The 25,948-nt window shown below is 44.6% G+C and overlaps 2 protein-coding genes across 6 annotated transcripts in view; one reads left to right on the plus strand and one right to left on the minus strand.

Annotated features, from left to right (window-relative positions):
• Window positions 1–24,314, minus strand: part of LOC128686898 (caldesmon) — a 51,282-nt gene extending 26,968 nt beyond the window's left edge. For 2 of the 5 annotated variants that reach the window (XM_070082561.1, XM_070082560.1), the window contains exons 1-2: window positions 22,168–24,314; window positions 19,767–19,886 (exon numbers count right to left, since the gene is read on the minus strand). In XM_070082561.1, coding sequence (XP_069938662.1) covers window positions 19,767–19,886; window positions 22,168–23,982 — 1,935 coding nt within the window. In that variant the 5' untranslated portion in view covers window positions 23,983–24,314. The remainder of the gene's footprint in view (window positions 1–19,766; window positions 19,887–22,167) is intronic. The other 3 variants (XM_070082562.1, XM_070082559.1, XM_070082558.1) reach the window with 2 other exon arrangements.
• Window positions 836–25,948, plus strand: part of LOC128686900 (zinc finger and BTB domain-containing protein 14) — a 407,181-nt gene continuing 382,068 nt past the window's right edge. The window contains exon 1 of the mRNA XM_070082567.1: window positions 836–1,433. The gene's annotated coding sequence lies outside the window, so the exon portion shown is untranslated. The remainder of the gene's footprint in view (window positions 1,434–25,948) is intronic.

Raw genomic sequence — 25,948 nt, forward strand, 5'->3', positions numbered from 1 at the left:
CACAGCTATAGATATAAACGGAAATTGCATTCATTGCCATGTTGCAGAAACTATGCAGAGTTTTCTGCTCCATTGCAAGAACTTATAGTATCATAAACACGAACTGGCCACCCTTAAAATTCCTCACAACACTGAAAACATTTTGGGAGGTGGGGCCTTCCCATTGCTTATAAAGCAGAAAATGCTGAAATCGTTAACCCACTTCATACAAATAACAACAGCAACCAAAAAAAAAATACAAAAAAAAAAAAAAATAGGGAATAGCTAAACACGAAAAATAGTGTATCCAATATCTATCAAGAAGCAAGATAAACACACATACCGACACCAGCAAGTGACCAAGAGTGACAAACATCACTGAACTAATACAACAAGAGTGACAACGAACATCACTGAACTAACACAACAAGAGTGACAACGAACATCACTGAACTAATACAACAAGAGTGACAACGAACATCACTGAACTAATACAACAAGAGTGACAACGAACATCACTGAACTAATACAACAAGAGTGACAAACATCACTGAACTAATACAACAAGAGTGACAACAAACATCACTGAACTAACACAACAAGAGTGACAACAAACATCACTGAACTAACACAACAAGAGTGACAACAAACATCACTGAACTAACACAACAAGAGTGACAACAATCACTGAACTAACACAACAAGAGTGACAACAAACATCACTGAACTAATACAACAAGAGTGACAACGAACATCACTGAACTAACACAACAAGAGTGACAACGAACATCACTGAACTAACACAACAAGAGTGACAACAAACATCACTGAACTAACACAACAAGAGTGACAACGAACATCACTGAACTAATACAACAAGAGTGACAACGAACATCACTGAACTAACACAACAAGAGTGACAACGAACATCACTGAACTAACACAACAAGAGTGACAACAAACATCACTGAACTAATACAACAAGAGTGACAACGAACATCACTGAACTAACACAACAAGAGTGACAACAAACATCACTGAACTAACACAACAAGAGTGGCAACAAACATCACTGAACTAACACAACAAGAGTGACAACAAACATCACTGAACTAACACAACAAGAGTGACAACAAACATCACTGAACTAACACAACAAGAGTGACAACAAACATCACTGAACTAACACAACAAGAGTGACAACAAACATCACTGAACTAACACAACAAGAGTGACAACAAACATCACTGAACTAACACAACAAGAGTGACAACAAACATCACTGAACAAACAAGAGTGACAACAAACATCACTGAACTAACACAAGAGTGACAACAAACATCACTGAACAAACAAGAGTGACAACACACTACAACTCCTACGATCATCAGGAGTTAAAACCCTACAAGTAAAGTGCTTGTATCTTGAAGAAACACCAGCATTCACACACAGAGGTAAGCTCAATTAAAACACAAAGTTATTCATTTTGCTCTGTGTAATTTCTTCATAGAAAAGGGAAATTGCCAACAGCTCTCGTTGTCTTCAAGGAGGAACGAATAAATCCCTCGGTTCAGGTCCTAACTAACCAGATTATGACGCCTAAGTTGTACTGAGTGTGTCCATATGTGATTTTCATATACTATATGACCGTGTTTCACGTCAAATAGATTTATAGTAAGGTTAGCATGGGCCCCACTATGAACTCTAGGTTCATAGTAGCTAATATTTCAAGCAAACGAGATACAGAATTAAATTAGAGTACCAGATCTCAGGGAGTAGCTGAACCTTTAAACGTTTTCTCTGTGGCCCGGTGGCCTGGTGGCTAAAGCTCCCGCTTCACACACGGAGGCCCCGGGTTCGATTCCCGGCGGGTGGAAACATTTCGACACGTTTCCTTACACCTGTTGTCCTGTTCACCTAGCAGCAAATAGGTACCTGGGTGTTAGTCGACTGGTGTGGGTCGCATCCTGGGGGACAAGATTAAGGACCCCAATGGAAATAAGTTAGACAGTCCTCGATGACGCACTGACTTTCTTGGGTTATCCTGGGTGGCTAACCCTCCGGGGTTAAAAATCCGAACGAAATCTTATCTTAATCTTTGAGGAATTGTGGCTGTCCTACCTCTCATTGGATAGACCTTGTTTAGCTCCCATTTCCTAGGCAGTGTATGACCCCTGCAGGTTCAGTGCTTCCCAATAAATATAATAAGAACAGTACCAACAACAATGATTTTGACGTGTTTAAAGGTATTTTTAAGCATGCAACGGTAATGTCATGCAATGTGTTTGTAAAAATTTTTATACTAACTCTCAGTAGGTCTACATGGTTAATAATATAATTTAAGTAGCCTTTGAAAATAAGATCCTGTATGGCGATAGGCATGACTCGATAAAGCTCTACACAGAGTGAAATTTGTTCCACCAGTAAAAGCTTGTTCATAAAAGCAGTCCATATATATAGCATCCACTGAGAAACGTATTTTCTCAAGTCACATGACCTGTTCAAAGCGGCTAGAAAAAGCTTAGGGCTGACCATTATATCTTCTAATTTCATAACACTTGACACCTCAAAACCCTCCTACCCCATATGGGGGAGGGGGATGGTAGAGGGGCGGGTGACAGACCCGCACTGCGCTACTCAGAAAACTTCCCCCCATTCCTTCAGTTGCTGCCTTGCAACATTGCATAGCACCTGGTGATGCACTGAGAAGTGTGAAAGTAATTGAGCTAAAGATTCCCCCCTCCCCCGTGGCTTGTCCTGCATAGTTTAGATCGCCTGCCTGCGATTGTTTGCATATATATATATATATATATATATATATATATATATATATATATATATATATATATATATATATATATATATATATATATATATAGGAAATGGTTAATCCAGTTATTGGGGAAATTGCAGAGACACTGCTTTCAGAGATCACAAGGTTCGTCAACAATTCCTTGGCTGGTCTGATTCCTGATGAAATTAGACCTTTCTTTTTTGGTGCAATACTTTGTGCACTTAAAAAGAAGGATGGAGGAATTCGGCCAATTGCAGTAGGCAACACGTTACGCCGCCTCGTATCCAAAGCTGCTGTCCGAAGTATTCGTGCACAGGCAGCCATGATGCTTCAACCAAACCAGCTTGGCTTTGGGGTCTCTCAAGGAAGTGAAGCAGCGGTTCATGCAACAAGGGCGTATATCAACAACCTGCCTGAGGACAATGCAGTGGTAAAATTAGATTTCAAGAATGCGTTCAATCTCCTGAAAAGAGATGTGGTATTAGCAGCAGTACAAGAACATTTCCCTGGTCTCTTCCCTTTTGTTTCAGCTGGGTATAGCAAGGAATCAATGCTTCTCTTTGGAGAGCATGAAATCACATCATCGGAGGGTGTCCAACAAGGAGATCCTCTTGCACCATTTCTCTTCTGTATTGCAGTTAGGGAAATCACAGTCAGACTGACCAGCGAGCTAAACATCTGGTTCCTAGATGATGGCACACTAGCAGGTACAAAGGAGTCCCTCCTACATGACCTTACACAGGTAATGACACGGGGACAGGAAATGGGTCTCATCCTGAATCCATCCAAATGTGAAATCATCTCAGTCAGTCAACAAGTGATAAATGCAGTGAGATCAAAACTACCAGGAGCAGCAGTCATTGCCCCCACAAATAGTGTCTTGCTAGGAGCACCTCTGGGAAGCAATGCCATTGACACAATTCTCAGGAAGAAATTGGAAGAGTTAAGGAGAATGGAACAACGAATAGGCAATCTGGACACCCACGATGCCTTGTACCTTCTCACAAAGTGCTTGAGTCTGCCCAGGTTGACATATTTCCTAAGATGTGCACCTTCATATGATAACCCTATACTGCACGAATATGACAGTATTCTGAGGCAGATTTTTACGAAAGTACTTAACCTAACTCTAGAAGACGGGCAGTGGAACCAAGCTACACTTCCAGTCAGACTAGGAGACATTGGTGTCCGCAAGTCATCACAGATTGCGTTACCTGCTTTTCTGTCCTCGTGTATTGCATCCAGAGAGCTTGTAGCAGCGATTCTCCCTGAACATCTTAGGGACAAGATTGGAGCCCAGGACCAAAAATTCATTGACGGAGCAATGATCTGGGATAATCTAACGGGCTCAGAAACCAGACCTGCTCCCCCCAACAACTACAAACAATCGCACTGGGATAGTCCAATAGTGGAAAATATAGCCTCAACGATGCTTCAGAGTGTGTCAGGGAAGGATAGAGCCTGCCTGCTGGCAGTGAGAGCCCCTCATGCTGGGGACTTTCTGTTGGCTGTTCCCAACTGCAGCCTTGGCACACGCCTCGACCCACAGACCATCCGCATCGGTGTTGCCCTTCGACTTGCCGCCCCTATTCTCGCCGAACACAGGTGTATTTGTGGCAGTGAAGCAGCAGACCGATTCGGGTACCATGGTCTTGTGTGCCGTAAATCCGAGGGAAAGATTGCAAGACATGAGGAGGTTAATAACATTATCAAGAGGAGCCTCACAACAGCTGGATGCCCAGCAGTAAGGGAGCCACCCCAACTATGCAGATCTGATGGCAGCCAGAAGCGTCCAGATAGTATCACCCTTCAAGCCTGGACAGATGGGAAGCAGGTGGTGTGGGACTATACATGTGCATCTACCTTGGCTGATACCTATCTCCAATACACGAGGGAGGAAGGAGGGGCAGCTGCCAGCTTTAGGGAGTCCCAAAAGTCTAGAAAATATGGAGAACTTGCCCATCATTATATGTTTGTTCCCATAGGCTCAGAGACCCTTGGCTCATGGGGAAAGAGTGCATCTAATTTCCTTAAGGAGCTGGGAAAAAGACTCATCAGGGTAACTAGGGATCCCAGGGCAGCTAGTTTTCTGTTCCAGCGGCTCAGTGCGGCTGTTCAAAGGGGTAATGCATGCTGCATTTTGGGCACACGCCCCAGCTCTGAGGAGCTGGATGAGATTTTCGCCTTATAATCGGTGATACACACGTAACAACATGTACCGTATATGCCACCTTTATATCAACAATGTATCTCTTAAATCTTCTGTGCCATATTATGTAATAAAATATTCCTATAGGTAAAAAAAATAGTTTAAAAGATGGGGTGGTAGGGGAAGTGGAATATTCCAATGGCTTCAGGAAGAAATCCAAATATTCTTCCTTGAAGCCTTTTTATCCATATATATGTATATACAATATATATATATATATGTATATATATATATATATATATATATATATATATATATATATATATATATATATATATATACATATATATATATATACATATATATAGTAGGTGTGATTTCTACAGAGCGGTCTCCTCCAGAAAAGGCCTTCTACAGAGCGGTCTCCACGGTACGGTCTCCTCTCAGCGGTCTCCCACGGTACGGTCTCCTCTGAGCGGTCTCCTTTTCACACCTTTATGCTAATGACCTCACACACGACCCCCACCCACGACCCCCACCCACGACCCGCACCAACGACCCCCACCCATGACCCCACCCACGACCCCCACCCACGACCCCCACCCACGACCCCCACCCTCGACCACCTCACCCTCGACCACCTCGCCCTCAACCCCCCACCCACGCCCCCCACCCGCGCCCCCGCGCCCCGCGCGCCCGCCCTCGCGCCCGACCGCGCCTTCTGCAGCGTCGTCCGGATCGCCCCCGCTCCCCGAATTTTTTTTCGATTTTTTTCGAATTTTTTTTGAATTTCATTTTCTTGTGCTCTCCATCTCTTCGGATCAAATTTTTGAGGTTCCCCCTCCCACTTTCACCCCCATCCCAATTTTTTTCAATTTTTTTTTGAATTTCATTTTCTTATGATCTCCTTGGATCAAGTTTTTTGGATTCCCCCTCTGGGGGTAAGCATTCAAAATGGACTCCCACTTTCACCCCAAATTCCCTACTCCAATTCCTCGGATCAAATTTTTCTCGAAATCAATAATACCAAGTCTCCATCTCCTTGGATCAAGGTTTTCTCGATAATACAAAGACTCCATCTCCTCGGATCAAGTTTTTTGGATTCCCCCCTCTGGGGGTAAGCATTCAAAATGGACTCCCATTTTCACCCCAAATATTCCTGCTCTACTTCCTTGGATCAAGTTTTTTGGATTCCCCCCTCTGGGGGTAAGCATTCAAAATGGACTCCGACTTTCACCCCAAATTCCCTGCTCCAATTCCTCGGATCAAATTTTTCTCGAAATCAATAAAACCAAGTCTCCATCTACTTGGATCAAGGTTTTCTCGATAATACAAAGACTCCATCTCCTTGGATCAAGTTTTTGGATTCCCCCCTCTCAGGGTAAGCATTCAAATGAACTCCTCCTATGGGGCATGGTACTTTCTCTTACTACAGGTCTAAACAAGTGTGACGCCACGTGATGACCTCACATATACAGGCTGAATATTGTCGACTTCCCCCTATGTCAGTGACGTCACGTGATGACCCCACACAAACAGGCTGAATCTTGTCGACTTCCCCCTACACATTTTTCACTCTTAACCCAGGATAACCCAAATAATTTCACATTTTTTTCGTTAATACCCACAACAATCCAAAATTTCTTTACAAAATACAACACAAGTCTAGACATTTTTCTCGTTTTAACTATTTCATCAGAAAAAGTCACCACAACACTTACAACTTATAACCACTTTTCGATAAATTCACTAGTCACAATTTTACATATTACGAAGTTAATACGCACACACACCTCACTTTTACTTTGAACACTTTCAAAACACTCTCATAAATCATTTGAATACTCACAAAAATACCTTTGAACATTTCCAAACAACACTGAAACACTTCCAAAATATCATTTTGAGTACTCCCAAATACACCACTGAATACTACTAAAACACCACTGAAAACAGTCAAAACACCACCAAAATCACCATAAACTAAGATCAACATAACAGACTAACACCCATTTTCACACAAATCCTCTCAAATCACTATAACCAAGACGATTACCAATTTCTGAGTACACTCTCCTCCAACTAAGATATAACATGAACGCAAAAAAACATGAACACAATCCAAACACACACGAACACTTACAACAGAATCAACTCTTTTTTCGATATCTCTAGTTCGACAACAACACCCACAACCCACAACACCCACATCCCACAACACCCACACCCCACATCACCCACACCCCACAATTTTTTCTCGTTTTAACTAATTTCATCAGAAAAAGTCACAACAACAACCCACAACTTATAAACACTTTTCAGCATCTCTAGTTCGACAACAACACCCACAACCCACAACACCCACAACCCACAACACCCACAACCCACAACACCCACAACCCACATCACCCACAACAACAACCCGCTTATAACATCTTTTCGGTATCTCTAGTTCGACAACAACACCCACAACCCACAACGTCCACATCCCACAATACCCACAACCCACATCACCCACACCCAACAATTTTTTCTCGTTTTAACTAATTTCATCAGAAAAAGTCACAACAACAACACACAACTTATAATCACTTTTCAGCAACTCTAGTTCGACAACAACACCCACAACCCACAACACCCACAACCCACAATTTTTTCTCGTTTTAACTAATTTCATCAGAAAAAGTCACAACAACAACCCACAACACCCACAACCCACATCACCCACAACAACAACCCACTTATAACATCTTTTCGGTATCTCTAGTTCGACAACAACACCCACAACCCACAACACCCACATCCCACAACACCCACAACCCACATCACCCACAACACCAACCCACTTATAACATCTTTTCAGCACAACAACCCACAACTTATAAACACTTTTCAGCAACTCTAGTTCGACAACAACACCCACAACCCACAACACCCACAACCCACAACACCCACAACCCACAGCACCCACAACCCACAATTTTTTCTCGTTTTAACTAATTTCATCAGAAAAAGTCACAACAACAACCCACAACACCCACAACCCACAACAACAACCCACTTATAACATCTTTTCGGTATCTCTAGTTCGACAACAACACCCACAACCCACAACACCCACATCCAACAACACCCACAACCCACATCGCCCACACCCCACATCACCCAGAACAACAACCCACAACTTATAATCACTTTTCAGCAACTCTAGTTCGACAACAACACCCACAACCCACAACACCCACAACCCACAACACCCACAACCCACATCACCCACAACAACAACCCACTTATAACATCTTTTCGGTATCTCTAGTTCGACAACAACACCCACAACCCACAACACCCACATCCCACAACACCCACAACCCACATCACCCACAACAACAACCCACTTATAACATCTTTTCAGCATCTCTAGTTCAACAACAACACCCACAACCCACATCACTCACAACCCACAACACCCACAACCCACAACACTCACAACACCCACAACAACAACCCACTTATAACATCTTTTTGGGTATCTCTAGTTCGACAACAATACCCACAACACCCACAACCCACAACCCACATCACCCACAACAACAACACACTTATAACGTCTTTTCGGTATCTCTAGTTCGACAACAACACCCACAACCCACAACACCCACAACCCACAATTTTTTCTCGTTTTAACTAATTTCATCAGAAAAAGTCACATCAATAACCCACAACTTATAACCACTTTTTTGGTAACTCTAGTTCGACTACATTACCCACAACCCTCATCACTTACCAATTTATTTACAATTTATTCGATACAAATTTTTCCCCTTCTTTTTACTGAATCTTAAATGTAATACACATTCCTCCCTACATTACTAAAATTCTAATAAAATCCTCTCCATACCTCCATGCCTCAGAGAGAGTAACACCTGAGTCGCCATATGTGGCGACAACCAATGAGAAGAAGTATACACCCCCGCACCGCAGGACAGGCGGTGGTGGGCGTAATAAACAGAATGCTCGGAGAACTAATCAATGCTGGGAGTGTGGCGGGATTGGCCATATTAGGGCCAACTGCCCTAATTTTCGTTTCTAACGAAAGAAGAAGGTACAAGGTTAAGAAAGATAGGTCTGATAACCTTGTTACCAAAGATGAAAGACCTATGATTAAAATAAGAGTAAATGGAAAAAAAATGGTAGCTTTCATTGATACGGGAAGTCAGGTGTCAATAATTAAGCGAGATGTATGTAATAACTGGAGGGGTTGTAAAATAAGCAAAGCTAAGAGAGATATTACTGCTGTAAATGGTAATGATATTAATGTCGAGGGACAAACGGACCTGTACTTTGAACTGGGTGAAAGTTATAAAGTTCACGCTTGTTTAGTAGTGTCTGGAGTAAGGTTTCCAGGGGACTTACTCTTAGGTATGGATTTTCTCAGAAGGTTTGACTTCCTCTTGTCGTATGGCAAAGGAAGGGGAACCAGTCGGCTGATACTGGATGAGGTTTCCTTTCCAATAAAATTCATAGAACATCCCTCACTAGTAGCTTCTATGAGTAGGAGTAATAAATTATTCAAAACCCCATCTAAATCACTTTTTGAAGCGCAGTTACCTAATGTGAACTCTGCAGATGCAGATTATGCAGTTCATGTATTATATAACCAGGTATGTCCACCTAATACATTCAAATTTATTAAAGGTTCAGTGGGAAGGAAGGTCGAGCCAGGAAGTATCTTACAATTAGCTGGGAAGCTAGAATCCTTCCTGGTGCCTCATCATCTAGCCCAGGTTTCTGAGAAAAGACATATCTTAATACCAGTGATAAATCTGACAAGTAAAGCGTTAAGATTCAAGAATGGTAGAAGGTTAACATCAGCTGAGATTATCCCCAAAGACTTAATTTTTGAACATGACTCCGTTAAGCTACCTGCCCGAGGTCAACAATGTGGGGCACTTAATACCAGAGTCCCAGAAAGGGTAGTAACACTTGCCGCTCCCACCCAGAACGAAAGTAAAAGGGAAAAGACATTTAATGATGTAAATCTAAATCATTTAAAATGTTCTGAGAAGGAAATAATAAAGAATGCTTTAAGGAACTTTCCAAAGTTGTTTTCAATGGATGAAGGAGATATAGGCTTCCTGCCCCAGATTGAGCATACTATACCTACAGGTGACTGTTTACCTGTCCAAACCCGTCAATGGAGACTCCCAGAAGAGGCTAAGAGAGTAATAAGGGAGGAATGTAATACCATGCTCCAGAACGATGTAATTGAACCGAGTTCATCACCGTGGCTCTCACCTGTAGTGTTGGTAAAGAAACCAGATAACTCTTATCGGTTCTGTGTGGATTATAGGAAAGTGAATGAATTAACAATAGCTGAAAGTTATCCCTTGCCCCTAATCCAGGAAATTCTTGATTCATTTGGAACAGCTAAGTATTTTTCGACTTTGGACGCTAAGTCAGCTTATTGGGCCATCCCCGTTTCAGAAGAAGATAGAGAGAAGACAGCATTCTCAGATGGGGTCCGATTATACCAATTTAAACGAATGCCCTACAGGTTAAAAACCGCGCCCTCTAGCTTCCAAAGAGCTATAAACTTTATCCTCAGCCCTGTGTTGGGTAGACACTCACTAGCATATTTTGATGATGTGGTAGTCTACTCCCGGTCATTTCCAGAACATGTGGACAACCTTGTGGAGACACTAAAACTACTGGATAAAGCAGGATTTAAGTTGAATGCAAAGAAATGTATAATAGCAGCCACTAGCTTTAAATTTCTAGGCTTTCAGGTGAGCCCTGAAGGGATTCGCCCTGACCCTGATAAGTGTAAGGCAATATCTGAAATGCCAAGACCTAGAACAGCAAGGGAAGTCAGGAGGTTCCTAGGTGCAGCAGGATACTTTAGAAGACATATTAAGGGTTTTGCAGAGCTAGCAGCACCACTGACAGATCTAACTAAGAAGAAAGCTAAGTTTGTATGGAAAGAAGAACATGAGTTGGGTCACGAAAAATTAAAGGCTGAGCTTACAAGTGAGCCGGTATTAGTGGTCCCTGATTTTTCCAGAGTTTGAGATACATACAGACGCTTCAGCAGTTGCAATAGGAGGTTGCCTAATGCAAAGAGACAAGGAAAATAACCCACACCCAGTAGCGTATTTTAGCAGAAAGATTAAAGGACCGGAAGTCAGGTATGCCATCACTGATAAAGAAGCCTTGGCAGTGGTAGAAAGTGTGAGATACTTTGAACCGTGTGTATTTCAGCGCCATTTTAAAATAATAACAGATCACAGGGCTTTGGTGCACATATTTAAAAAGAAAACTCGCTGTCCTAGGATGTCTAGATGGGGTTACGAACTGTCAGCACACTCATACCAGATTCTTTATAAACCAGGAGCCTCACACCATGTACCAGACATATTGAGTAGGAATGTAGCAGCAATAAATGTTGATGTTAATATTGAGAATGTGAACAATGAAAAATTAAGAGAGTACCAACTGGAAGAGAACAGGTGGAAGGAGATAATTGAGTATTTGGAGGGAGAGAAGCTCCCGTGCCACAAGCCAAGCCGCCCTATTGATGAATTCGAGATGAAAGACGGTGTGCTACATAGGATTACGGAGCGGAACGATCGTTCAGTACAGCAGGTAGTAATACCCAATATCCTCAGGAAGGCCGCTCTGAAGCTTGCACACTCATCCAAGATGGCTGGCCATCCAGGTGTTTTTAGGACTTATAAGAGGGCCAAAGAAATGTTCTACTTTCCTGGTCTCCTGAATTATGTAACCGAATATGTAAAATGTTGTGGTAATTGCCAAAGGAGGAAAGGTAACCCTCAGGTTAATGTGGAATTGCAAGCTTTTCCCGAGATTAAGGAGCCGTTGGACCGGGTTGGGGCAGATCTTATCGACTTACATAATAGTTATTCAGGCAATAGGTATGTTCTTGTGCTGGTGGACCATCTGTCACGGTATACAACACTTGTACCCATCCCTAAGAAAGACCCACAGACTGTTGCAGAGGCGCTCCTTGATAGATTCGTAGCAATATTTGGACCTCCTAGAGAATTAGTAACAGATCAAGGTTCAGAGTTTAAAAGCAAGGTATTTGCAGAGGTTTGTAACACCTTAGAAATAATGACAGCATTCACGACAGCTTATCATCCACAGGCGAATGGTATGGTGGAGAGAACGAACCAAGTAGTCAAAAATACACTGGCCATTCTCTCAGAGAAAGAACCATTACAATGGGATAAATATATACCATATGTTCAATTTGCTTTAAACACCACTATTCACAAATCAATAGGGACACAACCATTATTCCTATTTACAGGGCATGACTGTCATTTTGCAGCAGGCTTGGTGAACCAAGCAGTTGTCAGATACGGTGAGGACTATCCTTCAGAAGTCCTAACAAAAATGAGAACTGCTTGGCGAACTGCCGCCCAGGCATCTGGTAGAGCGCAGGAAAAATATGCTCACTACTATGACAGGGAAGTGAAGCCTTTTAAACTTAAGGAAGGTAACCTAGTAATGGTATATAAAGATGAAGTAACCCCTCAACAGAGTAGGTCCCTCGGTCCAAGGTGGAAAGGTCCTTACAGCATCTTAGAGAAAATGGGACCAGTAAATGTGAAGGTTAAAGGGTTGTTTGAGGACCAGAGTGAGAGGATTGTTCATTGTAATAAACTAAAGCCATTCTGGTCTGAGGAGGAAATAGTAATGCCTAATGTTAATGTGGTGGATGAAAGGACTGTAAATGACGAGGTATATGAGGAAGATAGGTTACATCAGCTGGTAGAGGAAAATGTTGGTATGAATACAAGGTCAAGAATGTATAGACGAAATTTGTAAGGGAATTATTGCTGGAGGGAGGGAGTGTTGTGAGTAAATGGGACCTTGAGGGAAGGAGCTGACCACTCGCCTCGCCCTCAGGTCGGCTCAATACTCTAGAGACCTGCCCACCAACAATAAGCCCCAGTCACCTGTAGAACAATACTGCTGTCTACTATTATTCACAGGAGATGTGGAGATGTTGCCAGGACCTGCCAAGGAGACTCCAGGAATCTATTTGGCCTGGAGTGATGGAGACGCAGAAGTGCCAAGAAGTCAGTTTGGGTCCAGCAAAAGGGCTATTATTAGACCTGGGAGACTTGAGGAAAAGCGGTAGCCAGCTCTCGTGCCACCACCATGCAAGAGGTGGAAGTTGACGGGTGAGGCTGGACGGATGAAGGGTGGCCTTGGTGCCTGAGGAGTATTGTCGTGGTGAAGATAAGCTGCTTGCTGAGTCGTGAAGTTCCCAGATGCTGTGCTTTCAACGAGAGGGACCCTCATGAGCGTTCCTAAATGCCAACGAAGTCCACACAATGAGACATGGCCCAATTTAGGAAGTGCTAGGGTCGGCCAGAAGCTCTGGCTAACCCCTCTTCTAGTAGAAACAGTAGACAGATCTGGAGGTGAGATGACAAGAATACTGCAATGGCCCTATGTCCTCCTCCGTCGACCCCTTCATATTTCTGCCCAAGGATTTGTAGAGAGCTTCTCCCTGAGTCAATAGCCTGGCCCCAAGTCAAGCCAACCGTGTCATTTACTACTAGCCAGTGAAGCTTGGGAAATGATGATTAAAGTGGTATTAGTATGGTATCTCTACTGCTAGGGGATGACCTATGTTATGTCAGCTGTTGGGACAAATATGTGTTGTATATTATGTGAGCCAGCTCCTTGCCGGGAGGGATCACCGTAGAGATAGGATGTATTTTCTTTTCAGGTGGAGAACTGTAAACACCAATCGGCTCGCCGTCAGAAGAGGATTCCTTTATGTGAGGGATGGGAGGTTTTCTTTTAGTCATGAATGGTCACGGTAGGGTGCAAGGAAAATGCGACATTGTGGTCGTGTAATGGTTCAGTTGCAAGTACTTGAAGGAATAATACCCGCTGGAGCTGTTTTCTACGCCAGGAAAACCTTACGAGGTTTGGCTCAATGGTTAATTAGCAAGGGTGACTACAGGAGCTAGTTTATTTCTAGTAGAGTACAGGAAGGCACTGGAGCCCGATATTTAGTTTTAAGGAGACATGACGGATAAGGAGGTTTCACACCAGAGTCATTGTTATTCGTTTCTTGTGCTAGAAGTTATTAAACCTACTGATCTGTGTGAATTCATATTATTTGTATTGTAATAGAATAAAAAGGTTAGGATTAAAATAGTCTAATAACTTAGGACAAATTGTCCTAGTTCTCAGATATTTTAAATTGGGGGAGAAAGGGGGATGTGATGTAGTTCAGCTGGGCTTGTGAGGTCTCTAGGGAGACCTAATTTAACCTAATTATATGGTCACACCTGCCTTAGCAAAATGTTGGGTAGTCACGCCCACGTCTGAGGTCTTTTGTTCTTGGCATCAGACCTCGGCGTCAGGTCGTAACACGTGGTACATACCCCATTGGGGAGGGGGTACTTTGACTACGATATAAGCCCAGGGAACAGCTGAGCAAGGAGGTTGTTGGTGACAGGTCCGGGGAGCGAGAGCTCTGGACAGCTGCGTGTGTAGTGGACCATGCATTGGGAATCTCGGGTCAGCTGGTCGGTGAATTAAGAGTGAGTACTAGTCCGTGTTACTGATAACATCTACCTTTCCCCTGGTAATAAGTCTCATAGGTCAGTTGTTATATTATGTAAATGTCCATCAGTATATGTGGTATTCTAGCCCTTTTATGTTATTAAGTAAACTATAGCCATAGTTCCCATTTTTTTATTTTGTACCTCCATATGCTATTCCCTATTCTGTTAAGCACTGGGATACACAGGAGACGTGCTCACTCGCTGGGATACCTCAGGTAGAGTGGGTAGAGGTCTCACATCATGTTATAACTTAGTTGGAGGAGAGTGTACTCAGAAATTGGTAATCGTCTTGGTTATAGTGATTTGAGAGGATTTGTGTGAAAATGGGTGTTAGTCTGTTATGTTGATCTTAGTTTATGGTGATTTTGGTGGTGTTTTGACTGTTTTCAGTGGTGTTTTAGTAGTATTCAGTGGTGTATTTGGGAGTACTCAAAATGATATTTTGGAAGTGTTTCAGTGTTGTTTGGAAATGTTCAAAGGTATTTTTGTGAGTATTCAAATGATTTATGAGAGTGTTTTGAAAGTGTTCAAAGTAAAAGTGAGGTGTGTGTGCGTATTAACTTCGTAATATGTAAAATTGTGACTAGTGAATTTATCGAAAAGTGGTTATAAGTTGTAAGTGTTGTGGTGACTTTTTCTGATGAAATAGTTAAAACGAGAAAAATGTCTAGACTTGTGTTGTATTTTGTAAAGAAATTTTGGATTGTTGTGGGTATTAACGAAAAAAATGTGAAATTATTTGGGTTATCCTGGGTTAAGAGTGAAAAATGTGTAGGGGGAAGTCGACAAGATTCAGCCTGTTTGTGTGGGGTCATCACGTGACGTCACTGACATAGGGGGAAGTCGACAATATTCAGCCTGTATATGTGAGGTCATCACGTGGCGTCACACTTGTTTAGACCTGTAGTAAGAGAAAGTACCATGCCCCATAGGAGGAGTTCATTTGAATGCTTACCCTGAGAGGGGGGAATCCAAAAACTTGATCCAAGGAGATGGAGTCTTTGTATTATCGAGAAAACCTTGATCCAAGGAGATGGAGACCTGGTATTATTGATTTCGAGACAAATTTGATCCGAGGAATTGGAGCAGGGAATTTGGGGTGAAAGTGGGAGTCCATTTTGAATGCTTACCCCCAGAGGGGGGAATCCAAAAAAATTGATCCAAGGAAGTAGAGCAGGAGTATTTGGGGTGAAAGTGGGAGTCCATTTTGAATGCTTACCCCCAGAGGGGGAATCCAAAAAACTTGATCCAAGGAGATCATAAGAAAATGAAATTAAAAAAAAATCGAAAAAAATTGGGATGGGGGTGAAAGTGGGAGGGGGAACCTCAAAAATTTGATCCGAGGAGATGGAGAGCACAAGAAAATGAAATTAAAAAAAATTCGAAAAAAATCGGAAAAAAATTCGGGGAACGGGGGCGATCCGGATGACGCTGCAGAAGGCGCGGTCGGGTGCGAGGGCGGGCGCGCAGGGCGCAGGCGGGCGCGAGGGCGGGCGGGGTGCGCGGGGGCGGGCGGGGCGTGCGGGCGCAGGTGGGGGGCGTGGGTGGGGGGTTGAGGGCGAGGTGGTCGAGGGTGAGGTGGTCGAGGGTGAGGTGGTCGAGGGTGGGGGTCGTGGGTGGGGGTCGTGGGTGGGGTCATGGGTGGGGGTCGTTGGTGCGGGTCGTGGGTGGGGGTCGTGGGTGAGGTCATTAGCATAAAGGTGTGAAAAGGAGACTGCTCAGAGACCGTACTGTGGGAGACCGCTGAGAGGAGACCGTACCGTGGAGACTGCTCTGTAGAAGGCCTTTTCGGGAGGAGACCGCTCTGTAGAAATCACACCTACTATATATATATATATATATATATATATATATATATATATATATATATATATATATATATATATATATATATATATATATATATATATATATATATATATATATATATTTATTTATTTATTTATAGTGGATAAAAAGGCTTCAAGGAAGAATATTTGGATTTCTTCCTGAAGCTCTTTGAATATTCCACTTCCCCTACCACCCCATCTTTTAATATATTTTTTTTTTACCAATAGGAATATTTTATTACATAATATGGCACAGAAGATTTAAGAGATACATTGTTGATATAAATGTGGCATATGAGGTACATGTTGTTACGTGTGTATCACCGATTATAAGGCGAAAATCTCATCCAGCTCCTCAGAGCTGGGGCGTGTGCCCAAAATGCAGCAGGCATTACCCCTTTGAACAGCCGCACTGAGCCGCTGCAACAGAAAACTAGCTGCCCTGGGATCCCTAGTTACCCCAATGAGTCTTTTTCCCAGCTCCTTAAGGAATTTAGATGCACTCTTTCCCCATGAGCCAAGTGGGCAAGTTCTCCATATTTTCTAGACTTTTGGGACTCTCTGAAGCTGGCAGCTGCCCCTCCTTCCTCCCTGGTGTATTGGAGATAGGTATCAGCCAAGGTAGATGCACATGTATAGTCCAACACCACCTGCTTCCCATCTGTCCAGGCTTGAAGGGTTATACCATCTGGACACTTCTGGCTGCCATCAGATCTGCATAGTTGGGGTGGCTCCCTTACTGCTGGGCATCCAGCTGTTGTGAGGCTCCTCTTGATAATGTTATTAACCTCCTCATGTCTTGCAATCTTTCCCTCGGATTTACGGCACACAAGACCATGGTACCCGAATCGGTCTGCTGCTTCACTGCCACAAATACACCTGTGTTTGGCGAGAATAGGGGCGGGAAGTCGAAGGGCAACACCGATGAGGATGGTCTGTGGGTCGAGGCGTGTGCCAAGGCTGGAGTTGGGAACAGCCAACAGAAAGTCCCCAGCATGAGGGGCTCTCACTGCCAGGAGGCGGGCTCTATCCTTCCCTGACACACTCGGAAGCATTGTTGAGTCTATATTTTCCACTATTGGACTATCCCAGTGCGATTGTTTGTAGTTGTTGGGGGGAGCAGGTCTGGTTTCAGAGCCCGTTAGATTATCCCAGATCATTGCTCCGTCAATGAATTTTTGGTCCTGGACTCCAATCTTGTCCCTAAGATGTTCAGGGAGAATCGCTGCTACAAGCTCTCTGGATGCAATACACGAGGACAGAAAAGCAGGTAACGCAATCTGTGATGACTTGCGGACACCAATGCCTCCTAGTCTGACTGGAAGTATAGCTTGGTTCCACTGCCCGTCTTCTAGAGTAAGGTTAAGTACTTTCGTAAAAATCTGCCTCAGAATACTGTCATATTCGTGCAGTATAGGGTTATCATATGAAGGTGCACATCTTAGGAAATATGTCAACCTGGGCAGACTCAAGCACTTTGTGAGAAGGTACAAGGCATCGTGGGTGTCCAGATTGCCTATTCGTTGTTCCATTCTCCTTAACTCTTCCAATTTCTTCCTGAGAATTGTGTCAATAGCATTGCTTCCCAGAGGTGCTCCTAGCAAGACACTATTTGTGGGGGCAATGACTGCTGCTCCTGGTAGTTTTGATCTCTGCATTTATCACTTGTTGACTGACTGAGATGATTTCACATTTGGATGGATTCAGGATGAGACCCATTTCCTGTCCCCGTGTCATTACCTGTGTAAGGTCATGTAGGAGGGACTCCTTTGTACCTGCTAGTGTGCCATCATCTAGGAACCAGATGTTTAGCTCGCTGGTCAGTCTGACTGTGATTTCCCTAACTGCTATACAGAAGAGAAATGGTGCAAGAGGATCTCCTTGTTGGACACCCTCCGATGATGTGATTTCATGCTCTCCAAAGGGAAGCATTGATTCCTTGCTATACCCAGCTGAAAGAAAAGGGAAGAGACCAGGGAAATGTTCTTGTACTGCTGCTAATACCACGTCTCTTTTCAGGAGATTGAACGCATTCTTGAAATCTAATTTTACCACTGCATTGTCCTCAGGCAAGTTGTTGATATACGCCCTTGTTGCATGAACCACTGCTTCACTTCCTTGAGAGATCCCAAAGCCAAGCTGGTTTGGTTGAAGCATCATGGCTGCCTGTGCACGAATACTTCAGACAGCAGCTTTGGATACGAGGCGGCGTAACGTGTTGCCTACTGCAATTGGCCGAATTCCTCCATCCTTCTTTTTAAGTGCACAAAGTGTTGCACCAAAAAAGAAAGGTCTAATTTCATCAGGAATCAGACCAGCCAAGGAATTGTTGACGAACCTTGTGATCTCTGAAAGCAGTGTCTCTGCAATTTCCCCAATAACTGGATTAACCATTTCCTTTAAATGCTGTGGCCTTATTTCAGTGTAACCCCCAGCAGAGCCAGATGGGAACGACATTATTGCTTTGTAAATGTCTGAGTCTTCCACAATCAATGGTTCCATAGTGGGGACAGACGTGTTGGAACTGTTGGTGCCACTGGTTTCCCTGGCAGGGTGCTTTCCTCTAAGTGCTTCAGCCGTGTCAGCATCCCTGGAAGCAACTGTATCTTCACTGGTAATAATTCTTATTGCCCCCACTGTGTTGCCCTCTTCAATCTTCTTGCTCACCTGGACTCTGACTTTTTCGCTGTCAGTAGAGTGAGTGGGGGTTCTGCCTCTCCCTTTTTTGTGTTGACGGGGAAGGCGAATGAGGTTATCAACTCTAGGAAAATCTCTTAAGGATTTAATTACCATTAAGCCTAGCCTCTTTCCCCTTCTATATATATATATATATATATATATATATATATATATATATATATATATATATATATATATATATATATATATATATATATATCACGTGCCGAATAGGTAAAACTTGCGATTGTGGCTTAAATAGCAGAGTTCTTCATGCCGAATAAAGCAAATGAAGATTTGTGTATGCAATAATTTCGCAAAAATTATTCTGAATCTAACAAAAAAAATATATTTCATTGTGTTTATTAAATTATTGTAAACTTATCTAAAATATATTTAGTTGAATTAGGCTAAATTAAATTGCGCTTGCTATAATAAACTTCGGTAAGTTTTCTAAGGTTCTTTTGGTACAAAATTATTTAATTTTTACATTAACGTCAATGAAAAATATATATTTGTAAATGCATAAGAGAAAATTTTAGAACGGACTTAATTTTTAAATGAGTTCTAGCTAACTGACCAATTTTACCTATTCGGCACGACACACACACACACACACACACACACACACACACACACACACACACACACACACACACACACACACACACACACACACAATGTATATGCAAACGCAAAAACAGTGACACTTGAGTACCCACCTTGTTCTTCCTCTGGAGATCACTGATCATCTGCGTGTTCTCCCTGTTATCTCTCTGGTGTTCATACTCCTCCTGCTTCAGGTTTTTCTGTAGGAGCTCTACGTCCTCCTTCAAGCTATCCTGCCGGAGGGAGGTGGCTGTGATAGCAGCTGGTTCTCATAAAATTAATGGTAGTAGTATCAGAAGCACCAGCACTAATAGTACTACTACTACTACTCTTCCTACAGTAGTAGTAATAGCAGTAGTAGTAGTCGTGGTAGTAGTAGCAGCAGTAGTAGTGTTAATTATAATTGCGTAAGGCATTGTTAGAGATATTGCGGAACCGTAAATCACTATACACTGTGTCAGTAGTATAGTCATACCAGCAACAAAAAAAAAGACTTTCCTGCTGGTGTACAGGCAGCAGGAAGACTCATCTGCTGGTGTACAGGCAGCAGGAAGACTCATCTGCTGGTGTACAGACAGCAGGAAGACTCATCTGCTGGTGTACAGGCAGCAGGAAGACTCATCTGCTGGTGTACAGACAGCAGGAAGACTCATCTGCTGGTGTACAGGCAGCAGGAAGACTCATCTGCTGGTGTACAGGCAGCAGGAAGACTCATCTGCTGGTGTACAGGCAGCAGGAAGACTCATTTGCTGGTGTACAGGCAGCAGGAAGACTCATCTGTTGGTGTACAGGCAGCAGGAAGACTCACCTGCTGGTGTACAGGCAGCAGGAAGAAAGACTCACCTGCTCTTGTACAGGCAGCAGGAAGACTCATCTGCTGGTGTACAGGCAGCAAGAAGACTCATCTGCTGGTGTACAGGCAGCAGGAAGACTCATCTGCTGGTGTACAGGCAGCAGGAAGACCCATCTGCTGGTGTACAGGCAGCAGGAAGACTCACCTGCTGGTGTACAGGCAGCAGGAAGAAAGACTCACCTGCTGGTGTACAGAAAGCAGGAAGACTCATCTGCTGGTGTACAGGCAGCAGGAAGACTCATCTGCTGGTGTACAGGCAGCAGGAAGACTCATCTGCTGGTGTACAGGCAGCAGGAAGACTCATCTGCTGGTGTACAGGCAGCAGGAAGACTCATCTGCTGGTGTACAGGCAGTAGGAAGACTCACCTCCTGGTGTACAGGCAACAGGAAGAAAGACTCACCTGCTGGTGTACAGAAAGCAGGAAGACTCATCTGCTGGTGTACAGGCAGCAGGAAGACTCATCTGCTGGTGTACAGACAGCAGGAAGACTCATCTGCTGGTGTACAGGCAGCAGGAAGACTCATCTGCTGGTGTACAGGCAGCAGGAAGACTCATTTGCTGGTGTACAGGCAGCAGGAAGACTCATCTGTTGGTGTACAGGCAGAAAGAAGACTCATCTGCTGGTGTACAGGCAGCAGGAAGACTCATCTGCTGGTGTACAGGCAGCAGGAAGACTCATTTGCTGGTGAACAGGCAGCAGGAAGACTCATCTGTTGGTGTACAGGCAGCAGGAAGACTCACCTGCTGGTGTACAGGCAGCAGGAAGAAAGACTCACCTGCTCTTGTACAGACAGCAGGAAGACTCATCTGCTGGTGTACAGGCAGAAAGAAGACTCATCTGCTGGTGTACAGGCAGCAGGAAGACTCATCTGCTGGTGTACAGGCAGCAGGAAGACTCATCTGCTGGCGTACAGGCAGCAGGAAGACTCACCTGCTGGTGTACAGGCAGCAGGAAGAAAGACTCACCTGCTGGTGTACAGACAGCAGGAAGAATCATCTGCTGGTGTACATGCAGCAGGAAGACTCATCTGCTGGTGTACAGGCAGCAGGAAGACTAATCTGCTGGTGTACAGGCAGCAGGAAGACTCACCTGCTGGTGTACAGGCAGCAGGAAGACTCAGCTGCTGGTGTACAGGCAGCAGGAAGACTCATCTGCTGGTGTACAGGCAGCAGGAAGACTCACCTGCTGGTGTACAGGCAGCAGGAAGAAAGACTCACCTGCTGGTGTACAGGCAGCAGGAAGACTCATCTGCTGGTGTACAGACAGCAGGAAGAAGACTCGCCTGCTGGTGTACAGACAGCAGGAAGAAGACTCACTTGCTAGTGTACAGACAGCAGGAAGAAGACTCACCTGCTGGTGTACAGACAGCAGGAAGAAGACTCACCTGCTGGTGTACAGACAGCAGGAAGAAGATTCACCTGCTGGTGTACAGATAGCAGGAAGAAGACTCACCTGCTGGTGTACAGGCAGCAGGAAGAAGACTCACCTGCTGGTGTACAGACAGCAGGAAGAAGACTCACCTGCTGGTGTACAGACAGCAGGAAGAAGACTCGCCTGCTGGTGTACAGACAGCAGGAAGAAGACTCACCTGCTGGTGTACAGACAGCAGGAAGAAGACTCACCTGCTAGTGTACAGACAGCAGAAAGACAGAGACTCACCTTCTGCTGTTGTAAGTGGGTCTTCTCCACATGTTCCTGCTGCAGGAGGTCTCTGAGGTGTTCATTTTCCTTGTGTTGCTGCTTCAACTCCTCCTTCAACTCTTCTATTCCCTGTTTCTCCTTCAAATCTCTTTCCTTCTTATTCTTCTCTTCGCTCTTCGTCTCTCCCTCTTTCTGTTGCTTGTGACATACCGTTGTCTCTGTTGCCTCTTTCTGTTGCAGATGATTTGTTGCCTTTGTGACCATCTGTTGGTAATATGCTGAGTCTGTTGCCTCTTGGTGATGTGCTTTATCTGTTGTCTCTTCCTGTTGCTTGTCATCTGTTGATTCTGTTGCCTCTTCCTCTTCTTGTTCTGTTGCCTTATTAATATGTCTTTCCTCCTTTCTGGCTCTTTCCTTTTTTTCTTTCTTTTCTTTTTTTTCTTGCTTCTTTTCCGCCTTTCTAATTTTCTTTTCGTCTTTATTCTTCTTTTGTTTCTCCTCTTCCTCCTCCATCTTTGGTTTCTCCTTCTCCTCCGTCTTTGGTTTCTCCTCCTCCTCCATCTTTCGTTTCTCCTCGTTTTCCTCCTTTAGTTTCACCTCTTCCTTCTTTCGTTTCTCTTCCTCTTCCTCCTTTCGTTTCTCCTCTTCTTCCTTCTTTCGTTTCTCTTCTTTTCGTTTCTCCTCTTCCTCATTTAGTTTCTCCTCCTCTTCCTTCTTTCGTTTCTCTTCCTCTTCCTCCTTTCGTTTCTCCTCTTCTTCCTTCTTTCGTTTCTCTTCTTTTCGTTTCTCCTCTTCCTCCTTTAGTTTCTCCTCCTCTTCCTTCTTTAGTTTCTCCTCCTCTTCCTTCTTTAGTTTCTCCTCCTCATCCTTCTTTAGTTTCTCCTCCTCTTCCTTCTTTAGTTTCTCCTCCTCATCCTTCTTTAGTTTCTCCTCCTCTTCCTTCTTTAGTTTCTCCTCCTCATTCTTCTTTAGTTTCTCCTCCTCTTCCTCCTTTAGTTTCTCCTCTTCCTTCTTTCGTTTCTCTTCCTCTTCCTCCTTTCGTTTCTCCTCTTCTTCCTTCTTTCGTTTCTCTTCTTTTCGTTTCTCCTCTTCCTCCTTTAGTTTCTCCTCCTCTTCCTTCTTTAGTTTCTCCTCCTCTTCCTTCTTTAGTTTCTCCTCCTCTTCCATCTTTCGTTTCCCTTCCTCTTCCTCCTTTCGTTTCTCCTCTTCTTCCTTCTTTCGTTTCTCTTCTTCTTTTCGTTTCTCCTCTTCCTCCTTTAGTTTCTCCTCCTCTTCCTTCTTTAGTTTCTCCTCCTCTTCCTTCTTTAGTTTCTCCTCCTCTTCCTTCTTTAGTTTCTCCTCCTCTTCCTTCTTTAGTTTCTCCTCCTCTTCCTTCTTTAGTTTCTCCTCCTCTCCCTTCTTTAGATTCTCCTCCTCTTCCCTCTTTCGTTTCTCCTCTTCCTCCTTTAGTTTCTCCTTCTCTTCCCTCTTTCGTTTCTCTTCCTCTTCCCTCTTTCGTTTCTCCTCCTCCTCCTTTCGTTTCTCCTCCTCCTTTCGTTTCTCCTCTTCCTCCTTTCGTTTCTCCTCCTCTTCCTCCTTTCGTTTCTCTTCCTCCTTTCGTTTCTCCTCCTCTTCCTTCTTTCGTTTCTCCTCCTCCTCCTTTCGTTTCTCCTCCTCTTCCTTCTTTCGTTTCTCCTCTCCCTCCTTTTGTTTCTCCTCTTCCTCCTTTTGTTTCTCCTCTTCCTCCTTTCGTTTCTCTTCCTCTTGGTTCTCCGTTTTTTCATCCCCTTCCTCCTCCTCCTTTATCTGCTTCTCAGGCCTCATCTCCCTCATTCCTGCTTCCTGCTTTTCCATTATTTCCAGTTTTGTCACTCCCTGACTCACCTTGTCACTCCCTGACCTTGTCACTCCCTGACCTTGTCACTCCCTGACTCACCTTGTCACTTCATGACCTTGTCACTCCCTGACTCACCTTGTCACTTCATGACCTTGTCACTCCCTGACCTTCCTTCTCACTCCTAATGGAATACTATAAAAGGTGTGAGTCCAGGAAGGTGTGTGGCACACTTGGTCACTGTTACAACACTGGTAGGTGCTGGTCCAGGAGTGTGTGGTACACTTGGTCACTGTTACAACACTGGTAGGTGCTGGTCCAGGAGTGTGTGGTACACCTGGTCACTGTTACAACACTGGTAGGTGCTGGTCCAGGAGGGTGTGGTAAACCTGGTCACTGTTACATCACTGGTAGGTGCTGGTCCAGGAGGGTGTGGTACACCTGGTCACTGTTACAACACTGGTAGGTGCTGGTCCAGGAGTGTGTGGTACACCTGGTCACTGTTACAACACTGGTAGGTGCTGGTCCAGGAGGGTGTGGTACACCTGGTCACTGTTACAACACTGGTAGGTGCTGGTCCAGGAGGGTGTGGTACACCTGGTCACTGTTACAACACTGGTAGGTGCTGGTCCAGGAGGGTGTGTGGTACACCTGGTCACTGTTACAACACTGGTAGGTGCTGGTCCAGGAGGGTGTATGGTACACCTGGTCACTGTTACAACACTGGTAGGTGCTGGTCCAGGAGGGTGTATGGTACACCTGGTCACTGTTACAACACTGGTAGGTGCTGGTCCAGGTAGGTATGGTACACCTGGTCACTGTTACAACACTGGTAGGTGCTGGTCCAGGAGGGTGTGTGGTACACCTGGTCACTGTTACAACACTGGTAGGTGCTGGTCCAGGAGGGTGTGTGGTACACCTGGTCACTGTTACAACACTGGTAGGTGCTGGTCCAGGAGGGTGTGTGGTACACCTGGTCACTGTTACAACACTGGTAGGTGCTGGTCCAGGAGTGTGTGGTACACCTTTTCACTGTTACAACACTGGTAGGTGCTGGTCCAGGAGTGTGTGGTACACCTTTTCACTGTTACAACGCTGGTAGGTGCTGGTCCAGGAGGGTGTGTGGTACACCTGGTCACTGTTACAACACTGGTAGGTGCTGGTCCAGGAGGGTGTGTGGTACACCTGGTCACTGTTACAACACTGGTAGGTGCTGGTCGAGGAGGGTGTGTGGTACACCTGGTCACTGTTACAACAGTGGTAGGTCCTGGTCCAGGAGGGTGTGGTACACCTGGTCACTGTTACAACACTGGTAGGTGCTGGTCCAGGAGGGTGTGTGGTACACCTGGTCACTGTTACAACACTGGTAGGTGCTGGTCCAGGAGGGTGTATGGTACACCTGGTCACTGTTACAACACTGGTAGGTGCTGGTCCAGGTAGGTATGGTACACCTGGTCACTGTTACAACACTGGTAGGTGCTGGTCCAGGAGGGTGTGTGGTACACCTGGTCACTGTTACAACACTGGTAGGTGCTGGTCCAGGAGGGTGTGTGGTACACCTGGTCACTGTTACAACACTGGTAGGTGCTGGTCCAGGAGGGTGTGTGGTACACCTGGTCACTGTTACAACACTGGTAGGTGTTGGTCCAGGAGGGTGTGTGGTACACCTGGTCACTGTTACAACACTGGTAGGTGCTGGTCCAGGAGGGTGTGTGGTACACCTGGTCACTGTTACAACACTTTTAGGTGCTGGTCCAGGAGGGTGTGTGGTACACCTGGTCACTGTTACAAGACTGGTAGGTGCTGGTCCAGGAGGGTGTGTGGTACACCTGGTCACTGTTACAACACTGGTAGGTGCTGGTCCAGGAGGGTGTGTGGTACACCTGGTCACTGTTACAACACTGGTAGGTGCTGGTCCAGGAGGGTGTGTGGTACACCTGGTCACTGTTACAAGACTGGTAGGTGCTGGTCCAGGAGGGTGTGTGG

Source organism: Cherax quadricarinatus, chromosome 7 (assembly GCF_038502225.1).
Source record: "Cherax quadricarinatus isolate ZL_2023a chromosome 7, ASM3850222v1, whole genome shotgun sequence".
Classification (NCBI taxonomy): domain Eukaryota; kingdom Metazoa; phylum Arthropoda; class Malacostraca; order Decapoda; family Parastacidae; genus Cherax; species Cherax quadricarinatus.